Raw genomic sequence first — 12,006 nt, 5'->3', positions numbered from 1 at the left:
ATATCATAGAAAAGTGAAATGAAATTGAGAAAACAATACAACATGAGCTCTGATAATCTATTTGTTATTACAATATTACACTTGTATGAAACCTGTTTTTCAGTGCACCCACAATACATAGAATTTTGTATCAATAACTATAATTCTTTAAGATTTAAGACAAAAGAAAAACAAAAGTAATGCAATCCACAATCCTCACAACTTCTTAAACGCTTGCATTTTTTTTCATTGGACAGGAACAGGTCGCTGGAACCAGCCCGACGGCCATGAAGGTCCTGGCCGGCACAGCGATCTATCCTCGTCCTCTCCTGACGGGGCGCCCTCTGGAGCCATACCTCGATCAAGGACGGCCACGACCCAGCAAACTACCAGGAGCTGATCAGCCGGAGAGGTAAGGACAACTTTGATAGCTACACATGAAATATTTGCCAATGAAAGAATGAAACCTATAAAGAAATGAAGTCTAAAATTTTCTTAGAAAAAAGTTATAAGAATTAACCCATTCTCTATAGGAGTATGAAATTTCTGAAGATTTGGGATGAGGCTTTGCAAAATTCTGGTCGTCTTTGAGCTTATGCTATGGTTTGAGATACGTGTAGCATGTGGTATGCAGTGGTACTGATAGTCCTTGGCTTAGTTTACATAATTTGTGAGAAGATATGATTTTTGTTTTCTCTTTTTTTTTTCTAACTATGAGTTGGAGGGGGGGGGGGGAAGACAGATAAGAATAGAATAGAAAAGATTTAATATCCCATCATTTTCTTACAGTTTCATGTTGAATTTTTCACCCCAAAAAAAAAAAAAAAAAAATTGCCCTTACATTTCAAAGTTAGTCATCAAACTTTTTTTTTTCCTCACACATTTTTAGAAAACTTTGGGTATTAGATTGATAGAAGATGTGCACAAAATGTTAATGCAGTCCCAGGCCTGGTTACATGTATTTGCTTCATTGATCTAGTGGCATTGCCAGTGCAGAATTTCACATGTCTACATTCAAAGTAATGATAATAGTAATAATAACAAAAATAATGTGATATCTGCTTGCATAGGGTGAAAAGGGACAAATGTAACACATTAACAATTGCAAAGGTATACCCTATGGCTTGTCTGCCGAATTAATATGTGATTTTGTACATTAAAGAGTATTTTTTGCCAAGATTTTAATGTGTTTGTTTGTAGGGCATGCAGTGGCTACTAATTACTCCACATTAGCTTGAACACGCAAGATTACTCTTATAGATGAAGTGGTAGCTGTGTGTATGTGTATATGCCAAGTGTAATTGAGAGAATGCCCCTGTGTAGTGAGTGTATCAGAGATTTATAGGTGCATGGTCCCGGTGTTTTAGTCAAATGCGTAAGCGGGCGCACGGCGCAAGTTTCCTATAGAGACCTACGCTATCGACTCCTCTTTAGCGCTTAACGCTTTGGCCCACTTCCCCGAGTCCGGAGAAGTCCGATTCACTGTAGTCAGTGGTCGGATCACAGTTCGGCTCATGATTCGGCTGAGGGGGATGACAGCTTTAGCAAACTTCTTTTGTGGATGTCATAATAAAAAGCACATATGCACGCACCCTGGCATTGCTACAGACTGCGCGATGCGCAGAGAAGACAACAAAGGCAACGTTACTTAGCAACACCTACGCACTTTACTCTTAATGACAGCTCAACTTCAGGTAATCTTCGTATCAATGCTAACGGTGATCGGCAGTATCATCAAGAGCGCCCTCTACACTACCGGGACTATGCACCTTTAACCGCCTGGTTCAAGTCCCATCTGCATAATCAGTAAACCCTTTGTGTGCTTTGAGTGCTGATTGGTACAGAAAAACCCCATAGTGTTGTACACACTGTCCGAATTCCCTGACTAAGAAAGGGTTATTGAAATTTACACTACAGGAAAAAATTGTACATGCTAAAAGACGTGGGATATGTACAGTATATGTACTGTACATACTGCAGCTTAAAATCGCAGCCTGGTTAAGTCTGATTAACACACGCTTGGTAGAATCGAACAGCTTAATCCCTTCACAGAAAGATGACAACAATCACAGAAGGATTTCATATCTTCAGAAGATAACAAAGTTTGTTTACATTGAGAGAAAAAAAAATAAATAAATAAAACCCCCAAAACATCAGTTTGCTTTGGTTTCAGGTTTAGCCAAAAGAATTCATATGTTCAGAAGATAACAAAGCTTGTCCACATCGGAAAAAAAAAAAAATATATATCCAAAACATCAGTTTGCTTTGGTTTCAATTTTAGCCAAAAGTCTAACTGACAAAACCGATAGATTGTTCACAAGTTGACCACTTTAACTTGCTTCTTTCTGTTTCAAAGGTGGACATCCTGCTGAGTAATTGTTTTAATTACTCTGTTATTAGAAGAGATATGGGAACTTAAAGGCAGGACTTATGCTCAGGAATGATGATTACTTTGAATAACTATTTCATTTTTTTTTTTTTTTTTTTGCTCATTGTAATGCCATTGCAGAAGACGACAGTGAAGGTAAAAGATACGGATCTTTGATGCACCAAGAGATTCTCCTGTGTGAAATGTTGAAATTTTTCTCCTTACTTTGTTATGTTCTGCAACTTTGATGAGAGTTGTGACACCCTGTCCGAAGGGAAAATATTTCAGGGAAAATGAGATTGTTCATTCCTCGCCTCAGAACAGACATGGTTTGGAAGCTCTCGCGTTAGTTTCCATGCATTCTTAAAGAAACTGAATCATAAACACAAGTTGTTGGAATCGCCGAGTGTGTTTTGGTGCACATTGTTTATTAAAAAAAAAAAAAAATCTGAATTTACAGTTTTTCTTCAGCACACAGAATATTTCAGATTTCATTTGTTTTTTCTATTTGTTTTGTTATCTTTTTTTTTCATTTGAAATATCAGTTTTCTCAAAGTGTCACATCAGTAATAGAAAGACAGTTGGCTAAATTTGAAATCATCAGAAAACTTTTCAAGTTGTGGCTATGTTTGAATTGGCTAATTAGTGAGAAAGTGCTGTGACACTTAAATATTGGTGAACATTTCACTGTTTGAGAAGTGTTGAAGTCACTTGCAATAGCACACACACACACACACACACACACTTACAGACACATAGTTGTGCAATAAGGCCTCTGATGCCCCTCCCCCCCCCCCCCCCCCCCCCCCCCCGGCAAAAACAAATACAAAACAGAGCAAACATGAGAAAATGCTTGATTTAGAAGGTCATGGAAGTTTCCAGTGATGCAAGATCACAGTAATGTATTGGAGCTACAGTATTTTACTATGTTACTACTCAGTATGTACATACCACAACTCTCACAAACAAGGATTCCCAATTATCAAGTTGCCATTCACACATTCATAAATATGTACCCCCAGTACAGTCACCCTGCTGTGGCCCTTCTTTTTTCTTTTCTTTTTTTTTTTTTCGCTATTTCCTGCTGCTTTGTTACGACATGTGTTGGATTGATGTCCGATTAACTCGCAAGCACAGATAAGATCACTCTCTTCTCTTATTTGTATTTACACAATGTACAAGCACATGATTGTGTTAATCCCACAGAAGAAAAAACTCTCTGAAAGTGATTTTCTCAATTTGAATTCATACATTTAATTCATACAAAAGTTGTGCTGTGCAGCAATTGTGCACTGCTTGTTATTCAGCATTAACCTCACTTGTGGGATTGACCAGAAAAAAAAAAAAAAAAGAGAGAGAGAAAAAAAAAAAAGAAGATATTTATGAATAAAAAATGTCAGAAAGTATTACCTCCATAGTGTGATTGCCAGACTTGAAAAGAGGTTTATTTTGCAGTCAGACCTGGCTGCAATTTGTAAAGTTAGCTCAATCCAAAGTTAGGAGATTTGAATGAAGTTACCAAGAAAGTTCAAAGGAACTTTACCAGTGAATACCCAATGATGTAATAGGTTTAGCCTTCTGCTGAGAACGATCAGATTTTTTTTTTTTTTTTCATCTGACACCTGACAAGTTACAGCTCTGTTGTAAGTTGTCAGCCCAGTTTTATCCCTAGACAGTGTGTTTTCATTTCCAATAAATAGAAATAAGAAGTAAAAAAAAAGATAGAAGTAATCAACAGTGTACACATTGGAAATGAGTCCAGCCTTTAGAATATGACTTGTGTAATTATAGAATGCCCCAATCGCTTTCATATGCATTTGACATCGTTTCCTTTAATTTGACTACTAAAAAAAATGTGAACAAATGCACCAAAAGGAGCAAGGTCAGAGGTCGCGACATCTCAAGGAATACCCCTCCATCTCTCCATCGTCACGGGAACCACAAATGCCTCCCCCATGACACTCGGTCAAGGTGCCGGCCAATCGCAAGGCTCCATAATAGAGCAAGGGTCAGTCATTACCTGCAAAGACTTTTTTTTTTTCCAAAGAATTCCTGGTGTTTTGTGTTGGTTGAAGTCTTTGAGCTAATAATCATTTTTACCTGATCACCCGCCCCCTGTTTGTTTTTGGGTTGTTTCGTTTTTGCTGCATCCACACGCATGTATTATTCATGTATCATGCACCTGCATTTATCTGTTTTTTTCACCTTGCTTGTTCTGCGTGCATTGGCATTTCATAGTATTTCTGTTTCAAAATTTATGCACTTTTGGCATCATGAAATTATATTCAGTAAAATGTAATTTGTGGTGCACTTGATCAATTGATGTCTTCTTTTATTTGTGTATTTATCTTTTATTTTTGTATTTATGCATCTATTTATTAACAGTTACAGTATCTACATATTTGAAATGTATAAAAGTGTTTATGTATGTATTGAGTATATTATATACAAATTGTATTTTTTTCATATGACATCTAACATCAGGATATTCAGTTATTTTTGGCGGAATTGGTTTGATAAACCTTCAGGTGTTGCTTACTACACCTTTTGTAAGTCAGTCTGTGTCCATATACACACACACACACACACACAACACAGAAATTATCGTATTTTTTATTTTTATTTCATTAATTGCTCAGAATTAACAAGGAAGGAGTTAGGTTTACACACTGTAGCTTACTGAGAATACTATTCTCGTATGTGAATACTGTTCATATTGACCTTTGCCTTGAGTATAATAACATGAATATAAACATGCTTCTCATAACTTCGATGGGTCAGATTATGTTTCTGCTTTTAAAAATGGAGAAAATAGACTAAAATCCTCAAATAATAATCAAGAGTTGTAATTCTGTGTTTCCACTAGAAGTACATCCCGGATTTTTAGAATTTCATGAAAATTGATATTACACAACATTTGGGCTGATGGAGTTTAACAAGAATATCATATTTTGACTAAAATTATCAATTCAGTGGGGTAATCATAATATCCAGTTACAATTACATAGAGAACCAACAAGTCTGTGACAAATTAGAAATTCCAAAAATCTGTAGTAATCCATACAAGGGAAACTTTAATGGACCAATAGCATGCAAATAATGTAAAGAAAAATTGAAATAGTAACGGTATATAATCATGTACAACTGTATATACAATGCCTTGTCCACTACACTTTCTACACGCTGTAAACGTTCAGTATGCATGGTTAAAAAAAAAAAAAAAAACAGAAGAAATATGCCATATTCTTGACATTTATTCATTTATATGCATAAATTAACTCACCAGATTATGCTACTCTTTATTTTGCTGGTTTCCATGTTCCTTCATATGAGCATGTGATGGTGCATTTTCTCTTCTTTTCACTTTTCAAGCCCTCTTTCTTTTGAAACCCTTGCATAATTGTGCTGAAAGTTAACAGAGGTGCGTGAGATATTTTGGCAATATCAAATGAAGTTATTACAAATTACTGAATTTCCCTTCATTAAGATTATGCAGAGACTTTGCTACATCGTAGCTTTACAGAGGCATATAATGACAGGCCATTTTCCTAGTCTTCTTATTGCCCCAGGATAGCCATATCAACTCTATTTTCAGTGTTTGTTTGTTGTTGTTGTTTTTTTTTTAAGCATACTTGTATACGACAGTTTGTCATGAAGCTACTGTACAGATCTACCTTGTAGTGTACATGTTTCCATGGTGTTTTGTGGTTGGTTGTTGGTAGTGTTTATTGATGGCTCTCTACAGCCTCTGTAGTCTTTGTCAGTAAAGTTCAGTGTGAGACCAAGGTGTTGAGGAGTGTCTCACTATTAAAGGACAAATTCACCTTCATAGTAATGTGGATTGAGTGAATGCAGCACCATCAATAAAACATCAGCAAGAGTTTGAGGAAAATCAGACAATCCGTTACAAAAGTTATGAATTTTTGAAGTTTTTTCTGCTTGTTGACTGCTGGATGGGAAGACTAATGGCTTGTGATGTCACATGTGTACGACGATATAAAGAAAATATCAGGAAAATTCAAGTTATTTTCCCTTTTCTCACAGGATAAAAGAACACTTGACTTCCCTCTTTCAGAAGGCAAGGGAGAATAATATTACCCTTAACATACATCAGGAACGAGTCAAGGAAATGCGCACCTTTTTCAAAAAGTAAAATTTTGTGAACTTCTCTATATATTTTATTTACAGTCTGTATATAATTGTACACATGTGACATTATAGACTCTGGTAGTCTTCTCATTCAGCAGTGACTGTGCAGATACTTTAAAAATTCATAACTTTTGAACGGATTGTCCGATTATCCCCAAACTTTCACTGATGTGTTCTACAATGTTGCTGCATTCACTCAATCCATAATGTATATGAAGGTGGACTTGTCCTTTAATGGAGATTAGCCAGAACAGGTGGTGGTATAAAGAGGCTGTCATTTGTGGAATGATTGTTCCTCCTCCCCCACCCCCCTCCTTTGAGTACAAGGATGTGAGGTTTTGGTGTTGAGCTGTACTAACCCCTTCCCCCCCCCCCCCCCCCCTGTTTAAACTGGAACTCTTTTTTGATGTCCACCATGGTTGGGTGTGTTTTGAGTACCCTCATTGACAACCTTCAAGTTTGAGATTGACTGTTGAATGAAAGGCAGAGACAGACAGACAGACAGAGAAAGATAGAGATGACGTGTGCGTCTGTGTCTGTGTGTATGTGTTTGTGTGTGTGTGCAGACGTTTTATTTGAGATTAAAAAGGTATACTATGCAATGCGTTTCTTTTTTAACCAATGATTTGTTGTTTTTCATTTCATATTTCAAGGTTAAACATGCCACAATAATATTGGATTTGTGTATGTTCAGTGACATGTATATTCCATTTGATTCTTTGGTATGTAAAGAGGTACAGTGTAATTGTTTGTATCATCTGTTGTTAACCTCATGATGATTAAAGGTGAGTCTATTATGTATGATATTAATTGCATTTGGAGGCAGTGGTTCTGAGGGGTCAAGGTATTATTCTTTTCTTTTTTCTTTTTCTTTTTTTGCACTCTCCTTGCACAAATGTCATTAGGTGCATTCACATTGAGGGTGAAATGCCACAGCATTGCACATAGTACTTCCTAATGTGAATCCATATAACTCTGCAAAAAGGCAAGTGTACTGTGGTACTTTGGGGTGTTAATTCAAACTTTTCATGAAATTTGCATGCAAGATATGAGTGCAAATCGTGTCACGAGATACCATCGGTCATACAGAGGTGTATAAATCTCATGATCTGGCTCACCTTGTATCTTTTCCATGGCAGATGTGCACTTACATGTACACAATGCTTACCGCATTGTTCTAAGGTTTTTCTCCAATGAGAAAAGTGCCAACAAATTACCATGGTGTTTAATACCATGAGAATTCTAAAATGTAAATGCACCTATTGTTACTTTTTCTTTGTATTTTTCTTCATACAGAACAATTTCAGCTATTTTTTTTTTTAATTCATAGCTGACTATTAAAGGAATTCCAACATCAGACAAAAGTAGAGAAGGATTTCAATCAGTCATGAAAAATAGTAACTGTAAGTTGTATCTGTCAAATGTTCAGGAGAGCCAAAAACATGGCGGCCAAAGCACTATAGCGAATGGGGGAGCCTTTCCTTTGACATGCTGTGGTGGCTCTGAGTTAGGATTTGGACAGGACATCACTAAACCAATTATTTGACCATTAATCCAAAAAAGTCATTTTCACCAGAATTTCAGTTACAAGGTCTTGTCACCTCAGCGACGATATAATGCTTTTACATTTTCCTTTGTTTATTATCATTATCATTGATAGCTGGTTTTTCTAACAAGGCATTTTTATACCCACACAAAAAAGCGATACTGTATATAGTGATGAGTGCATTTGACACGGCATTGTCATATTTTGATGTACATGTATTCAGATATATCATTAGGTGCTACACAGTGTGTATATCAGTTGCATGTACATGCATCATAATCTAAGTTTACAATCCAAACACCCCATTTTGTATAAAGAAAATTGACAGACTAGTGCCCCCCCCCCCCACTTGTGAAAATGAATAATTTGCACGCAATCTGTTAGTTAACACTAGGTAATCAATGTACTGCTAATTGATTACCATACTGAATGTGAATGAGGGACCTATTTGTATGAGTTGTTTTTTGTTTGTTTGTTTGTTTGAGAGATACTTTATTTTCTGCAAATCAATATACATAAGTTACATAATCATGAACATGTGGAAAACATACAAAGTAAATTTAGAACAGAGTCGTTTGACTCGCATAAACGATATGAAAGGAAATTAATGATATAATATACAGTATGCGTGTCTATGCAGCAGGGATTACAATAACAATTTGTAGTTAAGAAGCGATTTTACAGAGGGCCGCCATTGTAAGCATTGCTTCAAAGGATGGCTGGCCCGAGGAAAAGGTATTGAATAATGAAGTATATGAAGATTTGTAGATGATAATATTGGAGCCCGATTTTTGACTTCATTGCAATGAAATTGTCATTTTAACCAAGTTCATTGTAACGGAATTGCACTGTACATCATGCAATTTGGAAAATAGAACTGAGCCATTAGGCCTGACTAAAGACTAGCTATTTCCAGAATATCTTAAATTCAAAAACTTCCTCTCATCCTGGTGTAAAAAAGATTGTTTAAGAAGGGAATGTACCTGTGAATGCTTGTGAGGATTCCGATGTCATGGGCTCTTTGAGTTTATTTTGGTTTTACAGTTACTCTTGGTATAATAGTCCATGCATTGATTTATATCTTTCTTCTCCCTCTGTTTTCATTGAAATTGGCCTTTTCTTATCACAAGTTTGCTTCACATACTGGTATGCACATTCCATTTTTTCTATTTGTACCATCTTCAATACTCTTTTTTTCCCATTGCTGTCTGGTGCCATGATTTTTTTTTCGTTGGGAAGAGGGCTCAAAATCGGTGATGGTGAATGTTGACTTATCTCCTGTCTGCGTAAGATTAAAACTTTTTGCTGTCGTTTAATCATTTCTTCATTTTAGCTTGCAGAGCGCTGTACTTAGGATGGCTCAACTGCATTTTTAGTGGAACAGAAATTTGTTTATGTGCTTATGGAGGGCAGTCTTGCCCGTGTGGAGGAAGCTGAGTTTTGAATGAAAGATGATAAATTGTAGGGAAGAGATGGGTGAAAACCGATGCAGAATCTGGTGAACTACATTGAATAGAATAGTTTCTTGAATATTAGGTACAGGTTAGATGCCTTCTATTGTGGCAAATTGCTGATTCTTGTAATCCAAAATACCACTGGATTATACCGTTATTGTAGCTTTTTTGTTAAGCTTTCTCTTCTGATTTGTTTTTTCTATTAGTGAATTTTTGTTGAGTTTTGTATTTCAGAATCACAGTTTTCATTATTAAATCAATTTAATGGTAATGTTTGTTTAACCCATTGAGGACGAGTCCCGAGTATACTCGGGCAAGCATCTATGGGAAAATACACGTATGTGTTGTAGCAAAATCAGACCATCCTCATTTTTGTTGAGTGTGCATAATTAGGCATCTTGAAACAACCATGATGTTGTTCCGATGAAATAACAGAGCTGTGACAAAAATGACTACTGCACACACTGTATCCGGTTGTGATCATGGTATATGAAGAACACATTAAATATCACTTTTAACATTATCGCTTTTGCTCTTCATCTGTGAAACTTGCACATTTATGAAACGTAAACACCTCCAGATGGTGATTGGCTGAGCAGCCATAACCTGTGATGACGTCCTTCATCAAAGATGAATCCAAATTGATTTTCTCAGTGTATACAGTCCTTGGTGATTGTTTTTAAATCAGTTTGAATTATTGTTGTGGTTTTAACATTTGACTAGGTCAGCCCCTTTTATTTTCTCTTGAAATTACTGACAAGAGTTTGGAGTGTGATCCTGTAATACATTTCATGTTTGCCCAAATAAAGAGTTTGATGTTCTTGATATTTACAACTGTATTAATCATTTTTGATTGTTAATTCTTTTGCTTGTTCCATTCAGTTCTGTTTCTAGACAAAATGCATCAATTTTTTGCTTAAGTATACTGTATACGCTATAATTTTCGTGTACATAAATTTTCGCGAGTTGCCACTGTCACACATTTTCACGAGTGGTTAAATTCACGATTGGGGGACCAGACAAAATATGAAGTGGCAAAGAAAGTGTGAATTTTCAACTTACTAGCAAATAAGAATCATGATACTAGTTATAGATCTCTACACTGCATGAAAAAAAAACTTACCAAACTCTCCGAACTAGTAAGTTAGAATTCAACATTTTTGAAGTGGTTAAGTCCATCGCGCTAGATTTGTGACGAGTGGTCCCTTTGCGATAATGGATTGGCTCTCTACAGTATTCGTAAGTAGACGTGGACGTGCTATATGTACGTAAACAAGCTTAGCCAGTATGGTCTGTTCGGAAAGCCGTGACATGGTATACTAGTACTGAAATGTTCGTATCATCAAGGCAAGGGATTCATTTTGGAAGGTAATATTTTCGCGTGTTGTTAATTTCACGAATAGCTCCCGACTCGTGAAATTTGCGAAAATAAAACCCCCGCAAAATATATAGCGTATACAGTAGATGATTTTAAAGTGTTTTGAAATAGGAGGAAAGAATGAATAGGAAAAGGCATGTTGTGGCTTGTCATAGATGTGTTCATAGCTTATTTTTTGAAGCATGACTGATAAATAGCAAATGTTGTACAAGCAAGATAGATAATTGTAATCACTTCGTGCTTAGCAATGAGAATGTATGAATATCAACAGCTTAACGACCTTTTGTTTGCCCGTGCACTTTATTGGCCAAAGTCCCCTAGCATTGTACGAGTTGATTGTACATGTGTGCTGTAGTACTGTATTCTCTCTACACATATTTCAAGTGAGAGAGAGAAAAAAAAAAAATGTGTAGGCCCTAATAGTGTTAGTCAAGCAATCAATGTGGTTCCCAGTTCTAGTCAAATTAACTTCAAACTGATCTTTGGTACTTGATCTAAGTTCATGGCAAATTTAGGTAAAGAAGGAAAAGATGTCTTAAAAATTAAAATCATTGTAGAGATTTGTATTGTGTACTTTACGGCAGCATGTACTTTTGTTTAAAAGCACATCTGGAATTAAGATCATACTATTGAATATTAGTTTCTATATTTTCTGAACTGAATGATCTCAATTCACAATGTGCACCAAACAGTATGTACATGTACATTGCACTCAAGATTCATTTAGTTTATATGCATTGTTGTACTTGCACTTCATTCTCGAGCTAATTATGTAACAGTGCTTGCTTTAATCCTTACTACTTTTAATTACTACATGCATTTACCTTGCTAGCCTTGTGTTGCATTTGATGTTTTTTCCCTTTTGTTTAATAGTTTTATTCCTGCCATTTTATATTTGTTTTAATGTTTTTCTTGTCATTTGAATTGAGGAGGATCCAGTGCTAACAGTGTAAATATGCCTTTAAAGTGACCACTCACATGTTTAGTGGTAACACTGGACATCCAATCCTTCCATATGCAAACATTATGTCTGGATACACACTAAATATAAAGTAATAATTTTTCTAACAGTGTTGAATCTTAACCTGTTTTTTACCAATTTGATTTGCTCAACCTATTACCTCAATACTCT

The 12,006-nt window shown here is 35.9% G+C and overlaps 1 protein-coding gene across 1 annotated transcript in view; it reads left to right on the top strand.

Annotated features, from left to right (window-relative positions):
- The window catches only part of LOC140236336 (cytosolic carboxypeptidase 2-like), a 158,517-nt gene that overhangs the window by 144,678 nt on the left and 1,833 nt on the right, over window positions 1-12,006 (top strand). The window contains 2 exon segments of the mRNA XM_072316292.1: window positions 237-391; window positions 4,223-4,355. Of these exon segments, the coding sequence (XP_072172393.1) occupies window positions 237-391; window positions 4,223-4,355 (288 nt within the window).

This window comes from Diadema setosum, chromosome 12 (genome assembly GCF_964275005.1).
Source record: "Diadema setosum chromosome 12, eeDiaSeto1, whole genome shotgun sequence".
Taxonomy (NCBI): domain Eukaryota; kingdom Metazoa; phylum Echinodermata; class Echinoidea; order Diadematoida; family Diadematidae; genus Diadema; species Diadema setosum.
The sequence above is the reverse complement of the archived record's forward strand: the minus strand, read 5'-3'. Positions and strand labels throughout refer to the sequence as shown.